Source organism: Melanaphis sacchari, unplaced genomic scaffold (genome assembly GCF_002803265.2).
Source record: "Melanaphis sacchari strain LSU unplaced genomic scaffold, SCAv2.0 Contig95_pilon_pilon, whole genome shotgun sequence".
Taxonomy (NCBI): domain Eukaryota; kingdom Metazoa; phylum Arthropoda; class Insecta; order Hemiptera; family Aphididae; genus Melanaphis; species Melanaphis sacchari.
The window spans coordinates 762,814-781,057 of NW_020271679.1; the positions used below are offsets into that span (position 1 = coordinate 762,814).

An 18,244-nucleotide genomic window follows, 5' to 3' on the forward strand; every position below is an offset into this window, starting at 1 on the left:
TGTGTACATCTATGGGTATTATCTTATTATCATATAACTCATTGAAAAATAATTTTGGAATAATATTTGTTAAATGGTGTTGGTACTCTTAATTGATTTTCGAGTGGAGATAAAACTTACCATATCAATTTTCAATTTAAAACATATGTCCTCGTTGATTTAATTTCCCTATTTGCACCTATGATAAGGTATCTTTTATAGTAGTATTGCTTGAACGTAAGAATGTTATTACTGTAATATCATAATGTTTTTAATATTAGTTTTATTATTATAATATATCTGATAAACGAGTTCGGACATTAGTGGCAGTTATTTCATGGTGGAAGTTTATCCTTTGTATATTATGGGTGTCACATTAAATGTAAATATGTTACACGGACATGTGAGAATGCTACTTTCCTCTTCCATATATTTCGTTATTTTATTAAAATTTATTTCATATAATTATTAATATAGATAAATATTACTATTAGTAATCAATACAAATATAAAAAATTAAAATAATTTAAGTAAGATTAAGTTTTTGATTTATTTGTTCAGAATTGTCTCTACCTATCTCCTTAGTTACAAATATGTATTTCTTTTAATGCTACGAGAAGTATAAAAGGCTTAGTAATCTTTCTATGTCTCATATTTTTATTTTTACAAACCAGTTAGTTTTGATTTTGAATCAACGCATTAAAAAAAATTGCATACATGATAGGAAATTCTTTAGAAATTAGAACTATAATTTCACCTATATTATTTTTGTGTAAATAATACAAAAATATTTCATTACTAAAAATCAGAAATTAGAATACTAGAAATGAACAAAGACAAAGACCCTCTTTAAATAATAATACTTAATATTTTTCGAGTGAGTAAATATAAATATGCCATTAATATTTTTTCAAATAAAAATTCAAACTACAAATTACTGTTAATTTGTATTTATAAGCGTTTTGTATATAAATTATTCTGAAAAAATGGGAGTACTTATACAACATCTACGGGTTTTACCTATTTGTGTCTATGATTTTGTGATTTACTTTAAAAAATTCAGTGGATAAATTAAAATATATTGTTATTATTTGATACGATGAATAAATAAAACAAACGGGATTTGGTTTTTCGTTACAGTTCGTGCAAACAACAGTTACCAATTATTAGCACAAGGTATATGCGGATGAAATTTCATCATTTTTTCCTAACCTTTCGATATTTTGAGCCGCCACTAAGTTCACGAACACGTTTAGGCACATAACCACCTTAAACCATATAAAAATAGTTAATAGATTGTACAGGACTTGTGTCCTATATACTGTAGATATTGACTAGATATTATATTATTTTTATTTATTATCACAAATATGTAGTAGGTAGGCGTATAATTTATATTACATCGTGTGTGCAAGGATAATGTTTACACTACACTATTTATTATATAACGTATTACTTATCCACGAAGTATGCTATGGTAAAGTGACATGGTATTGTTTACATGATATTATATTACGATGTTATATTATGGCGTATAATAGTATTCGTATATTAGTACGCCGTATATACGCATAAATTCATAAATATAATATGTAGTAAGTAGGTAGTGTGCCGAGTACTTGGCATATTATATTGTTTTTACATAGTATAAAACATAATTTACGAATATGTTGTTATTATTGTGGCTCGCCGTGAACGTGTAGACGTATATGTATTATTGATCAGACGATCAATTTAGAAAGTCTAATATAACGTGTTATACATATATTACGTAGATACATAATATTCTGTTGATTCGATGTAACATACGTACATAATATAGTGTAACTGTTCATCATGGGCGTAACTATATAGAGGGTTGAACGTTGGACGTTAAAGTTTTAAAAAAAGTGATCAATCATCATCATCATCATTGTGTGTAGTGTGTACGCATGCTGTATTTTGACATTTTCTAAAAAACGTGTAATCCGTTCAGGATTGAGATTGTTAAATCTATACCACCCTTGTCCCTTATATATAGTTGCGCCGTTGCTGTACACGGACGTAGACTTTTATACGTGATGAAGCAGTATGCGTGTGTATGCATAATTTATAAAATATATTGGCAGATATAGGGTATTGATGATTACCTACATTTTTTTTCAAAATTATCAAAAATATATTTATTATTCAAACAAAATATTACCTAAAGGCTTAAATAAATATAATATTCAATAAAAATATGTCTATAAAAGAATGTGAAGTGTGTAACTGTATGACAACCTGCACGAGGTAAATACAATCACAATAAATATCTTCATTAATAATAATACAAATATTTTTAAAGATATAAACGTTTTCTTTGAAAAATTAAGTTTTAAAATAGATCTACAAGATGTAAAAAAATTACAAGAAATAACGTTAAAAAAAATGTGTTTAAAACTAAAAATACAAAATGAATTAATAAATATATTCTAGATTAATGAAATACACAAATCAAATATGTAGCTTGATTCGTATATGATCATAAGAAAAAAAATGCAAAAATCATCAATATCCTATCTTCATATTATGTTAGTAAAGACTAGACCTTAGCAGTTGAATGATAAATGTTATTATTATTATTATTATTATTATTATTATTATTACTACGATTGAGTCGGCAATATTGCCCTACTTTATGTTTTTATATTATAATTTATACTATCGTCTTTGTATAGAGCGTAGAAATTGTTTAAAAATGAATATAGTTGCGACGAACGTATATATACCTATTATAAACAGCACCCTGCTCTTGGTCTCCCGCTTCACCAGTACATAATTATTAATTATTTTGACATATTATATTATTTATTAATGTTTTATAATCCCATAATAATATACGTAGGTAGGTATTGTATTTAATTTTGATGTACCTATGTAATTAGTAATAATTAAAATAAACGTCAAGGGCACATGCGTGCACTCGTATGATATGTTTTATTTTGTATAATAATATTATAACGGATGCTTTTAACGCAAACTATTATGTAATTAATCACGATTAGGTATTTAAACGAAACAGATTTCGTTGACTGTGTATAAAATATTATATTATGATATATTGTATTATTATTATTATTATTATCGTTGACTAGCCTGCTTGCATTAATGAACAATATTAACGTATATTACATATACATAATATAATATATAACTATGTGCCGTAGTAAGATATGGTATTTAATGTTAATGTTGTTTAGAAATCGGAAAACCAAAATTTGTAGATGTTAAGTAGATATTTTTTCGTGCGTGGTATTTAAACAATTTGTTGGTGGTTTTGACATTATTTATATTTTTTTCATAATGACTGAACGCGCTTTCGTATTTTGTTTTCACGCACGTTTATTATTTTTTACAGTACGACGACGAGGACGACGAGGACGAATTGTTGGAGCAGCAGCAACAGCAGCAGACGCAGCGACACAATTATGCAATGCAATCAGCGGCGGCGACGACGTCGGGAGTGCCGTCTGACAACGATAGCACCGGCACGATAAGCGGGATGTTGGCTGACTTTAGCCGATCAATTGGTAAAAGCGAACATTTAATACTCATTACTGAATTTTTTTTCACTAAAATAATGTGCGCCATTGACGAGGACGTCCGTAGGCTACGGAAATACTCGCGGCGAATTGAAACACGCCATTTCGCGTTGATGCGTCGTCGTTAAACACGTAATAAATTACATCGATTTCTATTTTAACGCTTTAGATTGAATTGGGCAGCATTTTCGTCTACGAAAATGCTTTTGTGCGTCGATTATTCAGCTATTAAGTAAAAGCTTAATATCACTGTTGCGTGAGCAGGGTTTCATAACAAATGTTTTAAAATCGATAGGATTATATTTTGTTTGTTGGGTATTAAATCGAAATAACAATTTTCAAATTCACTTATCAATATAAGTTTTTTTCAATTTAAATTTAAAAATAATAAGCTTATGTCATAACGGTATTATGATTTTTATATTATCGCACAATAACAATTTAATTGTTCTGATTATCCTTTTTTTGAAGTTTAGTATCAATATAAATAGGTACCACAATTTTTACGATTTCATGAACTTGTTATTTTATTTTCAATTTTGATATTTGATCTATGATCATATTATATTGTTTTTACATTTTAAAAAATAACTAGCAATGAACCGTAATATAGACTTTTTAAATTCTGTTGAATTTTAAATTTAAATTTATTTTTTTTAAGATTACTATTTATACACTATGAATATCATTAACAAACATTTTCTATTTTAATGTTACTTTTAAATTTCATACATTTTTTATAACTATAGAATTAAAAATGTGAATTTATAAAAATTTTAATTAATTAATTATTATTAATTCTAGGAATAGTTATTTTTTCAAGCACTTTATTTATTGAGCCATACTTACATTTGGGATCATTAATTAACTCGTATTAACTTATTGATAACTGATCATTTAAATTAAAATAATTTGATAAAATATCATTTAATAGCGGCCTATTATTTTAAATAACGTTTGTACTTAATAAATACTGTATATCTTAATAAGCAGGATAAATGCTAGCTAAAATCTTAGGTATAATTAGATACATTTTAAATGTTAAATCACTACCTATCAGGTGAAAATTAGTATAGGTTTTTTTACAGTACGTAATTTAGCAAAGCAATGTAATGACTATAAATTAAAACATAATACACCATTGAATAATTATATTTAATATAACAATCCAATTGTGCTACTGTATTTAAAAAAAACTTTATATAGGTTACATATTTTTAGATCATAAACATATGAATATTCAGTCAAGTGGATTGGGTGCTACAAGACCATTGAATAGCTTTCCAGCCCCAGGTTTAACTCCACTTGATATTCTTGTTAAATCAGTAGTTTTAATTATTACATTATTTATACATATCATTATAAATAAAAAAATATATATATATAAACGAATAGTAACACAAAATATGTTATGAATTAAAACGTTGCACTTCGTTGCAGCAATGTACCGATATTGCATATACATTACGCCGTACTAAATATTAAAAAATTTAAATGTTAACATAGTTTGCATAGGGTTGAAACTATTAAAAAAAATTGTTATTCATGTTAAGCCAGTCGAAAAAAATTGTAAACCGAATTTGTATTATTAAATTGTACATATAATATGAAAATATTATATATTTATTGAAAATTATTTCACATCTATATGTGCTTTAATCAAATAATCGATGATAATACTCATATTTTAATATTATTATGAATAGAATTAAAAAAAAAAAAATTATTATATATTATAATTTGTTATCAATGATAACTTATCATCATATAAAATGAAAAGTGATTCTAAGGAGAAATTATCTAACCAATTTAATGTTATTCAATAGTAACATTAAGATATTAATGAATGTTTGTTTTATTTTTTCCTGATTATTTTAAAATGTGAGAATTTTAAATTTTGACCATCTAAAAGCACCAGTTAAATACGATTTTTTAGAAGAAATTTTCACCGAATTTGATAATCAGAGGACTTTTTCTATACAAAAAAAAAAAAAACACAGATCATTATAATACATATACATTCGTTGCTACGATCAGAACTTAAGATTGGTATATAGACCAACTGAATTCACCATACGTCAGAATGATATTTTATTTAAAAAAATAAATATTATTCATTAATTCGTCGTTTGTTATCAAAACGTACAACAATAAAGGGCAGTGCCTTTGTGCCAGCTGTAGCGTACAGAATCAAAACCCACTCGGCCCCGATTCACGAAAGTTTCAGAGATTGTTCTCAGAGATATCGTGACATATAGTTTAGAGATTAATTTGAACCACCTCGTTAGAAAATATTTATCGCGGGTCACATCAGCCGCCGGCGGATTTCCCATCACGGTAGACTTCCTTCGCAGAGCGCGATAACGATTTGCTCGTGAACTGAGGTGTACACTAATATCCGAGATAACCTAACTTTCAGCCCGGCTAAAGCGCAATATTTTTCGTTTGTTTGTTTTCCGATCGAATTCCGTCGGTTGGACGGCTAATGACGCACGATGACGTGGTGTAATCTTCGGTATCTTCGGTTTTCGACTCGTGCTAGATAATTACAAAACGCGGCGATAGTCCGTCGTATAGTGTTTTTTCTTGTAGACTAAATCGTATTAATTTTATTTTATAGCCAGCATGAACGGCAGCGGACCGACGACGACGAATCAGTTGTTTAACGGTAACGAAAAATTTGGCGAAAACAACAACAAATATGATTCTTTGCTGGCGGACGAAAACGTCCAAAAACAACAGTATCAAAAGCAGACGCAGCAGCAGCAGCAGCAGTCGAATCAGTATCAGCAGCACGGGTTTTCGACGCCTTCCGGCGGGACGACGCAATTGCGGCGCACTCAATCGATCATCAGTCAAAACTTACGCGACCAACAGTACCAGTTGTACTGTACCGGTACGTCGCCACCTCTCCAACAGCAACAGCCGGTACAACAGCAGCAGTACAACGATACGACCGCCGTCGCTCAACTGCAGCAGCAGACCACTAATAACGCTTACGGGTCACCGGCCAACAGCGGTTTGTCGTACGGAACCGGACCGACGAGCGTCGTCACGAGACAACAGGCACAGCAGCAACAAATCATCGGTTCCGCTTCGCAACTGCGACAACAACAGTACTCGGCGGCAGCCGCTGGTGGCTTAACCGCTGCCAATAGTTTGCAGTCTGAAACGAATTATTCGTCGCCGCCGCTGCCGCCGTCGCAGAGTGTCGCCGGAAACACGACCGGGCTACAACAACAACAACAACAACAACAACAATTGTACTACAACAAACGAGTGGACGGTGGCGGCGGTGCTCTGTTCAACTGCCAACAACAGACATATCAACCGCAGCAAGAAGTCTTGTATCAGCCTTATCAACCGGAATACGGCACATATCAGCAGCAACAGCAACAGCAACAGCAGAAGCAACAGAATCAGCAGCAGCAACCGCAACAAATCTCGTACAATCAACCGCAACAACAGCAACAGACACACCAACAGCAAGCGTACAATCAGCCACAACAGTCACAGCAAAACCTGCAGTATCAACAGCAACAGAATCAGCAATACCAGACGATGCAACAATATCAAAGGTTTCCGAATCAAGATCAACAGCAGTTGCCGACGACCGTTGAAGAAAATCAACATCAATATGTCAATGAGCAACAACAACAACAGAGAGTGGACAACAACTCTGTGCAGAATCCATCCGCTTTGACGCTTGGCGGGGTGTCGATTACTTCGGGTGATTTAAAATACGATACGACGATGGCGGAACTTAGTTCCACTGGGTTTAGACCGTTGCAACTGCAACAGGGCCAAGTGAGTGACTACAGTGAAATAATCGTAAATTTGTGATTATCTCGATTAAGGTCGTCCTATGATAGTATTACACACTTCTTTTTAGCAAAAATCATGTCTTTATAAAAACAAAAAAAAAAAAAAAAAATTAAAAATATATATCTGTTGGTACGTTATTCGAGTTATTGTCATAGAAAAATAAATATTATAATAATGTTGTATATATTATGAGAGTGTTTTTTTTTCTCCAGCTGTTATAGTGTCCTAGAACACAGATAAAATCTATATCTTACGAGTTCAGTAATTTATATTCATATAATTTATCTAAAAAAATATGTTTTTAACAACGTCGTTGTAAATAATAGAATGTGTTAATATTATAATAGGTAATTAATTAGTACCTTAATTGAAATAGCAGACACACAGTCATACAATACACGCGACTAAGTTATCATAATTACGTGTTAATTATTTTTACCAATATTTACATTACAATTGACCATCATTTTTGTTATAGCGTTGTGACAATCCAACAAATATTGCATTGCAGCAGCAACAACACTATATCAATGGAAATAATTACCAGCAACAGCAGCAACCTCAACAGCAACAACAAACACAAAACCAGCAACAGCAACAGCAACAACAACAGCAGCAGCAGCTGAACAATATTTCAGTCCCAGCCAGTGGTACTGGTACGGGCAGAGCAACGGTACCACTCAATTCTTCTTCAGCTACTGTGGACCAGCAGCAGACCGGTGCTAAAGCTATGACTGGATTGACGGGGCTTAAATATCAACCGACCACACAGCAACAAACCCTGTCACAGACATCGACTTTGCACCGTAAGTTGCACCGACTGTTGTTTGAATTGTTAACCCTGATGTTAAAAAAACTTTTAACCTATCTTTACCAATTAGTTGTCTAAAAGTGTAAAAATTAAATCAAAGTTACTTTTAAATACTCTTATACTATAGTATACTATAATAACAAAATAAAGTATACTTAAAAGAAGAACGTATGATAGTTTTATTATTTGAAAACATTAAAAACTTTTTAAACAAAATTTGTAATAACAATATTCACTTATAATCCACTTAGTTTAAAATTTAAAGAGAGAATGAGTTTATAAGACTCATCTTTATTTATAATTTATAAGATGAGAAACAAAGTTTCATAAAATAATGAAAACAAAAAGAAAACGATAAACTAACCGTAAATAATTAACAGAAAATTAATAGAACGAAAACTTAAGAATAAAAAACTTAATTATTAACAAGCAAACATTTAATAGTATCATTCACTAGACCATACCGGAAGTATCATTCAGGAGTTTATAATTTTTTTGGTTGATAAATTAACATGATTTTACAATATTTTAAGCAATTCATAAAAATAAATCGATTCAAAATGTTTTGATAATATTTTAAAACACTTTATGATAATATGATCAATGAATATGATAATACTCATATTTTATTTATTTTATAATTATATAATTTTTGCATGCGTTTTTCAGCGACACCGCCACAACAAAATACGCCAGTCGGCACGCCTAGGGGTGCCCAGCTGATTTGTGGTGGTGGACTTGGACTCAGAGATTTAACTGCTTCGCCATCGGATACGCTCAGCGAACCGGATTCTATGCGTTCTTCTTCGTTACGGGGTAGCAACGGACGAGACAGCCGACGACGACTGCCCGATTTACCTCCACCTGACTTAGAGATAGCTGGCATACAATGGCCAGCGGCTGCAAACGCTAAGCGCCGCGAGCGTATGATGCGAGCCATGATGGATAAGTTTAAGTAAGTTAGGTGGCGTCATATAGCCGCTAATACTTGAATTATATCAGTTGTCTTTAATATGCTAAATGCTCCATATCCAATTATACCTGTTTGGGTTACTATAAGATAAAAATAAAATAATCATCTTAATCATAATACAGTTTTATATTCACCAACCGTACTCACGCTTTTTTTCTTCAATAATGCAATTATTCAAAATCTGATTTGGTATTTTTAATACTTAAATTATAGAGGGTGTATTTTTTTAAATTTTTGTGAGTTTTGTACTGCATAACACGTATTCTGTAGGAATATAAACTTCTGTATTTTAAGTAAAAATCTCTCTTTTTTACAGTAAATTATTTAAAGCACAATTTTTCTTGATATGTTGACATGTCAAAAACAAAATTCGACTGAGTAGTAGTTTTTGAGCTATTCAACTTTGTGTACTAAAGATAATAATAGATCTATGATAATGAATTTGAAAAATATGGGGCTTTAGTGATTTGAATAGGTAATTTAGTACCTAATTAATATTAATCTATCAACATAAACCTAGTAAAACATTTCTATATTTTTATAAAACTGTTTGAGGACTACTATCCTTTGTATGAACATTTTAATAATTCAAAACTACTCATTTGATTTTGAATTACATATATAATATAATAGTTAACAAAAATTTTTCAATAAATAAGGGGTTTTTATTTATAATTATAAACTATAAAGTTTGTATTCTCACAGAACACTCGTTAAGTAGTACAAAATAATCTCAATAATTTGAAAATATGGCTTTTAAATAAATTTGATCAATTCAAAAATTTGAATTTGAATAAATTCGTTATTGAAGAAAAAAATTACCGTGAACATCCTTGGTAAATTATTTGTTTAATTATGATAAACTAAAAGTCTATTATATGATGAATGATGTGACTATTTGACCAAGGTTAGATAACTAGATATTTTTTTACCAAAAAGAATAAAAATAAAGAAACCAAACTACATTTATGAAAAATTCCATTAGAAAATCACATAATATACTAGACTTATAATGAGCAAAAATTAGTCAGCCATTAAGTACTTGTAGTCGTACTCCGCCTGTAATAAGCCAGTACTAAGACAATTATTAGTGATAGCTAAATCGATCTTTTTCTCAAAATCCATTAGCTGTCCATAGTATGCAAGTATTAAGTTAACATTTAGTTACTAATATAAGTACTATAATAGAAAAATAAGTTTTAACCAACCTATGGATTATCTAATGGATTATAAATTAGTATAATATTAATTGACTTTAAAGCTATTTTAACAAAAGTATCTAAATATCTAACCAAGACATTTTAGGTATAGATTATATAATTTAAGGTAATTTATTCTTACAAGTAACAACTGTTACGTTTATTCATATTAATTTTATTTGAAAAAACATCAAATGTTAAAAAAAATATTTACTAGTCAAAGTTCTCTAAAAAAAGACAAATTTATAGTGTACTAACTGATTTCTTTTTAGTATATTAAATAAATAATTGAAATTCAGTCGCTGAATAATAAAAAATAAATGGGAAAATATATGAATCATAAAAAAAGTATTTCATAACAATGATATCAATAAAAATTTTATAACATATTTGAATTTGATTAGAAAACTATTCTTATTTTATACCATTGAATAACCAATTTATAAAAATTTATTTTTACTTTTCGTAGTACATACTTTTATAAAGCATATTTAAATATTTATAAATAAAAATATGACTTATTCAAAACTCAAAATATGAATTTTAAGTCTTATAATTATTATTAAGTAAACATTCTAAATAGGTATGTTTAAAAACAAATTATAAAATCTATATGTTTTTTTTATTTGGAATAGAATTCTTTATTATAAGAGGTACCTATACAGTTACAAAATAAAATATAAAATAATTTTTATAAATATTCGATGAAAATAAATGTTTATCATTATAAAAACTAAAACAAAATCAACGTCAAAAGTTATGAATTAAGACCACATTTTAATTTTAAGTTCCTTATTTATATAATATTTTACTCAAACAAAAATACACATTATATTTGGACTCAGTTTCGTTATAATAATATCTAAACGTCTGTGATGATTATTTTACATTTTTTTTTTTTTTAATTATATATATATGTTATATTGTGTAACTATATGTATTATATAAATCTTACTGTATCTAAAACTAAAGTAAAAACGTACCTACGCATTCTGTTCGATAAATAGGTATAAGAATAAATTGTCTAAATAAAGTAAACTGTATTAAAAATATATAAAATTCGCACTATTTGATAAAAGCGCACAGCTTTTAATTTTTATGCTAGCCATCTCATTACTTGCATTGCATATAAAAAAAAAAATCAAGACACATCAATAAATTATATCTGTAACTACACTAAAAATGTTAATAATTAGTTTCTATGTTTTTATGTATCTGAAATATTAATATTAAATTTACTTACATACAACTTAAAAGTTAGAGTATTAATTTTTAATAACTAATAAATCGATTTAAAATCATATAAATAAAATTATTCTTCTGGGTGCTCTAGAATATAACTTTTCAATTAAATAATTTGTTTTGAATTTAAACATTTAAGTTTAAAAATTAAATTTTGAATTTGAAATGGTTTTATTGTATTTATAAATAATATTTTATAAGCCATGATCAATGAAAGACTAGGAACTTTAAATGCACTTAAAATCATAAAAATATGCACTAAATAATATCAAAATATATTCTTAAATATATATTTATCTTAAACTATAGATGAAGAAAATGTATAAAAATTACATTTATTTATAGAGGTAAAGAAATAGGTATACACTATACATAGGAGATGATATAGAAGAAATAATTTTTAAAAGTTCAAGTATTTTATCATTGTTAAAATTATCTTATATTCTATAGATACAATAAACTATATTTTATACATTGACACTGGTTTTTGTTCTTTGAACTTTATTTATTTATTTTCTTCTGTATAACTAATAAAAACTGACTATGTAACAGTCAATATTAATGTATAAACAAAATATGTTTTTTTTTTTTGTACTTTAAAAATAAAAATAAAACAACCCTAGATATATACTTAAAATTAAACATTTATGTTTATATTATTTAAACTTGGTATACATAGAATTTTGATATTGTTAACTTTTTTTTTTTTTTAAATTTTAATATGCATACATTTTTTTAAAGTCAAAGAATTAAAAAAAATATATATATTCATAAGTAGTTCTTTCAACAATTAACAGTTATTGTCAGTATATTATAACAATTTTTTTTAATAAGCAAAGTTTAAATTTTAACGAAAATTGTTAAATTTTATAAATTATTTTGAAGTAAAACATTTATAAAAATGTTTATTTTACATCTCGTTTATTCTACTTTTCAATCTATATTTGATGCTAGATTCATTATAAATTACTTTCGTTGGAATAAAAAAAATAAAAGCTTTACGTCAAGCTACATGGTTTTTTGATTTTTGGTTTTACAAAGTAAAAAAGGTATTATTTATTAAATATATGTGAATTTTAATAAAATACAACAAATTGATAAGTGACATGTTTTCAATGAGCTGTTAACTGTGATACTCATATACATTATATCATACATTTTTGCACACAGGCCATTTTCTTCTTCACGCAACGTAGCGAACGTGGATGCTTTGAACAATGCCTATGGTTACGGTAGCAGCGGCAATAAATTTGCAATTAATCGACCTGGCAGTATGAGTGAAACCAATTTACTGAAGTATCGTCCTCATAAAGATGGTGGTCCGACATCTACGGTCAGACCAGAATCAGCATTGGGTCTTTTGCAAGGTGCGTTTCATATAATATTGTGATATTTTAGAACTTAAGTGTCCAAAAAAATGAATAATATATCCACTGGTGCCCAAAAAATGAAATAAGTTTACCTATGACAATGCAGCACTCTGTATTGTATTGATAGAAATACGTAAAAAAAAGTTGAACGTCGATAGTATTTAATAATTATAACGATGTGCTTATTTTATTTGTGTATACAATATAATATGGTGTAAGATTATTTTATTACATATTCCCCTATTAAAATAAAAATAAATTAAACCTTATTTATAAATAAAGACCCTATTATAATAAATGTAAAATATTACGTATTCTAATTAAAATGATAAAATATTACGTATTCTATTTAAAATGATAAAATATTACTTTATACCAGCTACAAATATTTCATATTTCATTTTTATTAAAATATGTTTTTAAACAATATTGGCAAAATGAGTTTTGAAAAAAACCGTTAGATGTTTTAAAAAGTACCTGAACTCCTTAAGTAACGTTTTAAATTTTGGTAACAATAAAAAATTATTTCATTTAGAAAACATTTAAGAAATTGTAATTAACTTTTAATTGTTTTGTCTTAATTGGCGCTTTCAACAATTGCTATTATACAGAATACATTTTAAAACAAAATTTTATATCCTTTCTAAATTTTATAGAGTTAGTTATAATTATTTAATTGATTCAAATAGAGCCGTTTAAATTGCAATTAAATTTGAAATTAATAGAATTTATTGACTAGCCTTAAAATTGTCAATAAGAAAAAAAAACATTATGACAAGTCTTATTTTGATAAAAATAAGTATTTTAAATCTGTAAAATTACTCTAAGGGACTTAAATTTTTAAAATTTTAAGTGAATTATAACACATTTAATATTATTGATAAATATAATGTTTAATTAAATTAAAACATATTAAACTATTATACTATAATACTACATATTTGAGGTAGCTTGATATTATATCCATTGTTTTTAAAAAAGCGATACTAAGTCTATAACTGATAGATTTTTATAGACACTAATTTCTATAACCTTGAAATTAATGTCTTGTATTAATATATAATATGATTTAATATAATAGTGAAATTATTTGTTATGCATATAAAATCTAATTTAAAAAATAAGTAACTAAATATAACCTGAGCTATAGTTAAAACAATTCTGTTTTAATATTAATTAGTTAATAATAATAATAAACTATAAATAAAAAAGGATATAGGTAAACAAAGTAGTGTTCGTCATATTCATTTATTAAATATAATATTAAAAATTTAATTTTTTAAAGAATAAAACGCTTAAATATTATAATATATAAATATAAATAACTTAACGGAGTATCCACTTTTAATAGAAATGTGTTATTAAGTTTGGAAATGAATTGCAAAATAAATAAATGCTATAAAATACGATTTTTATAAACATTAAAAAAAAAAATGGAAAATTTGTTTATAAGTTTTACATTTCTTAAACGAGTTGAATAAAAACTAATTTGTAGAATTAGTTATTTCAGTTTTAAAATTTAGATATTTTAGTATAAGTGATTAAAAATTACTGTTTTTATTTAATTTTATGGCGATAAAACGACAAAATTAGACTATTGCTTTATTTTGCATTTTTCTTATCTTCATTATATAATATTGTAACAATAATTGTTAGAAAAATTGAATGAGTTTATAAAAACTAAGAAATATAAACCAATGTTTAATAGAAATTAAACAATTTTATCGCGAATTTGTTAAATTTACTTATAAAATACTTAAAAAATTTATTACATAAAATTGAAATAAAAAAAAAAAAAAAAAAAAAATTAATTACCATCACATTTAATTTATCTACAGAATTTTATATTATCAGTTAGTATCAAGAATTTGTAATGTTTTAGTTTATTTGAAATATAATTTATAAAAAAAAAAATATATAATCAATAGAGAAGATAACCAAATACCTTGTGAGGAACGACAGATAAAACATACTTAATTATTAAAATTCGTTAAAAAATTTGAAACTAAAATAATGTAGATCATAGATTCAATTTTTGTGTATGTGTATCTTCATTAAAATTATCTAATATTGATATTTTTAATAACATATTAATTAGTAATTGTAGAGCATCCACTATATGGACCGTGATGTTTATTGTTTAATTTTTATTTAACAAAGAAATACAATTTCTTGTTTAAAAAATTTAGAAAAATATGTTGGTATTATTTAATAGGTTTATATATTTCTTTTATGTGTAGGATAGATAAACAATGTATTTCATTCACAGGGAAACAAATTAGTTTTTAAAAATATGTCGAATACAAAATCTAAAACCAACGTTAAACCAAAATCACGTATAAAAATAAAAATATAAAGATTCTGTGGGTTCTAGGTAAAGTTTTTAATATCGGGAAATCTAAAATTTCTTGATCTACCAACGACCGAAAAAAATATTTTAAAATTTTTACAATATTGTCATTAGTCATTAACAATGTTTACTTCCTTATTTATAAAAGATATAGAGCAATATATAATGATTAAATTAGGAGCTTAATTTTATTTTCCTGTATTTACAAATTTTTAAAAATATTTACGACATGTCGTTACAGATTGTATGACATATTGTAAGTATACACATGACCGACTTATTTTATGGAAATTGAATAATAATCTGTTAAAAGTATACTCGATACATATATACTATATATATGAATGATTTTAATCAAGCACTGATATTAATTTCCTGTGTTGGCTTTAATTAATTGTTCGTCGTCAAGGCGACAGCAGGAATTGTTACGAGTTCAGGGAAAAACCATTATTGTGTTAGTATATTCGTTCAAAAGTCGGTCGTGGTATCTGTATCAGGTCTGGGGTGGCAAACCCACGTCGAGTTAAGCCCGATTCCTACCACTACTATCCACTCACCCAACGCACATCACGAGGTGAGCCACGTGACTGTAACGGATATGCATTGTAATAATATCATTTATTATTATATGACGTGATGAAGAATAAGCTTATATAATATATATATATATATGGTGTAATCCATTTAACTTAAGACACTCATTATTTAAAAAAAAAAAACACTAACGTTTTTTAATTTATTTTATAAACACAATTTTAAGCCGTTTTAAAACAAAATTTTTGAAAAAATACTATATTCTTCTATTGTTGTATTTATCGTTATAATTTTTAAGTTTTTTTTATTACTATTTTAAATTCCAATAGTAAACGTTTTCAATGTAATATTCCCGTTTAGATTTCGGACGATAAATAGTTTATTGGTTATTAAAGCGTAAAACGGTCAAAGTGTAAAGCATCGGAGAACTTCAAAAAAAAAAATAAAATAAAATAAAATAAAATAAAAATTACTGTGCTTTAGAATGAAAAATTAAAAATACACATTGCCGTTAAAAAAGTCTGAAACCACAAATAGTAGATATGTTGTTTTTCAACGTGTACTTCGTTGATTACGTATTGCTCCTACACATATGGTTTTATTAGCTGTCGCATTAAAATACGAATTGACACAGTGGAAGGATTTATATGACAACATTATGTTTCGCTATGCGTGTTTCAACTTGTTTTCTAGCAACAATTTAATAGTAGTAGAAAATGATAAAATAACATCGCTAAAACAATAATTGTACTACCACAATGATAACAAAATCGAGTTTAAAAAGAAAGATGACTCAAGAGTTTGTATGTTATATTATCATTTGTAAACGACAATGTGTTTATTGTAATACCGTATAACGTAAATATAGGTATTGCCATTATGCATCATTGTTGTATTATCTGTTACGTAAATGCTTCGTCATGCCTACCATTTTAATTGATAGTTTTCTTCGAGTTATTCAGTAATTTTATTCAATTGATATTTCAACTCCAATTGAAAAGTTGCATGCATAAAGTCGTAAGTGTTAAAATTGTTTGAGGTTTCTTAAAAATATTTTCTCCAAATTTAAATCTACCGCTCTTCAAAAAGCAATGGGTATAATAATATATTTGTGCATTGCTATTATTTGGAATGCGGTGTTATAATAAGGAATCTATCGATGTCGCGTGCGATAGCATACTGCAGTGCGTAACATGATTTTTAATACATCTCAGATCTATAATTAGTTAGGAACATTTTAAGTACAAGTTTTGAAAATTCTACATTTCGAATTTCCAGCGTGCGTGCTATTACGCTATATATGTTTATATACGACAAACTATTGCCATAATAAAATGCGACCAATGACACCACTTCTAAAAACCAATATTTTTGATCGAATCGCTGTGTACTCTGTCTATTGTTAGCTATTATTATTGTCTATAAGTAATATTATTTCGTTCGTTCATCTACTAAGCGCGTATTACGCGTTCTACGTGTCTTAAGATATACATGTGTCATTCACAACAGGCTCGTCCCGCAATTTATGTTAACGATTATTAATACCGTTACCGACGACATATACATAGACTGCACCTGGCAGTATATATATATATTATACTCTTACCGCGGTCGAATACTGTCCCTATTTTACCGTTGTATGCGTTCCATCACGTTTATGTTTTATTCGACGTTGGTCGTGCACGTTTCATCATCGGTTGCGTTGCGTTTGCGCAGGTTCACTGGTAGCAGCAACGGAGAGCAGACGCCGTCGATGGCCAGGCAATACGGCGGTCTGACGCGGAAATACGGGTCGGACGGCGGCGACGAACTGGCCGCCTGTCTGCCACCAGACCTGCGGCATCTGTTGTCGGCCACTACGACGACCACGCCGCAATCGCATCACCGGCAGACGACGGCGCAGGCGGCTCAGCAGCATGGACCTCCAGAGACACCGCCGCGACTGGCCGCGGCCAATTCATGATTAAGTCTTCCGCGGAGGAGCTGTTATGACCGCAGACTGCCTGCAGTCGCGGTACGGCAGTCGCAATCTTGTTTTCAAAGCATTTTTGTGAGGTAAATATAGATTGCGCTGTGCAGAGATAGACTCGTTATAACCCGCAAGCATCGTCTAAATAATAATATAAGGACGATTCTTTGATACACTCTTGCATACCGCATTTAACCGTCGACGTTGACGGATAATGATGGATCCACAGTACAAAACAACCATAATATAATAAGGGTAAATAACGTAAAAATCAAATCGTGTGATCCGAGGGTTATAAACAATGCTGTATTAGAATCGATTGACACCTCAAAAATATTTATACCGTACACGTTATGAAATAAAGAATGAAAATATCGACACGGAATAAAAATAAAAACATACCTAGATAAATATTATGTCAGACGACAA

At 28.1% G+C, this 18,244-nt stretch overlaps 1 protein-coding gene across 1 annotated transcript in view; it reads left to right on the forward strand.

Moving 5' to 3' along the window:
* Window positions 1-18,244, forward strand: part of LOC112603101 — an 80,440-nt gene that overhangs the window by 46,218 nt on the left and 15,978 nt on the right. The window contains exons 8-13 of the mRNA XM_025351525.1: window positions 3,359-3,530; window positions 6,163-7,349; window positions 7,846-8,173; window positions 8,848-9,133; window positions 12,763-12,963; window positions 17,563-17,806. Coding sequence (XP_025207310.1) covers window positions 3,359-3,530; window positions 6,163-7,349; window positions 7,846-8,173; window positions 8,848-9,133; window positions 12,763-12,963; window positions 17,563-17,806 — 2,418 coding nt within the window. The remainder of the gene's footprint in view (window positions 1-3,358; window positions 3,531-6,162; window positions 7,350-7,845; window positions 8,174-8,847; window positions 9,134-12,762; window positions 12,964-17,562; window positions 17,807-18,244) is intronic.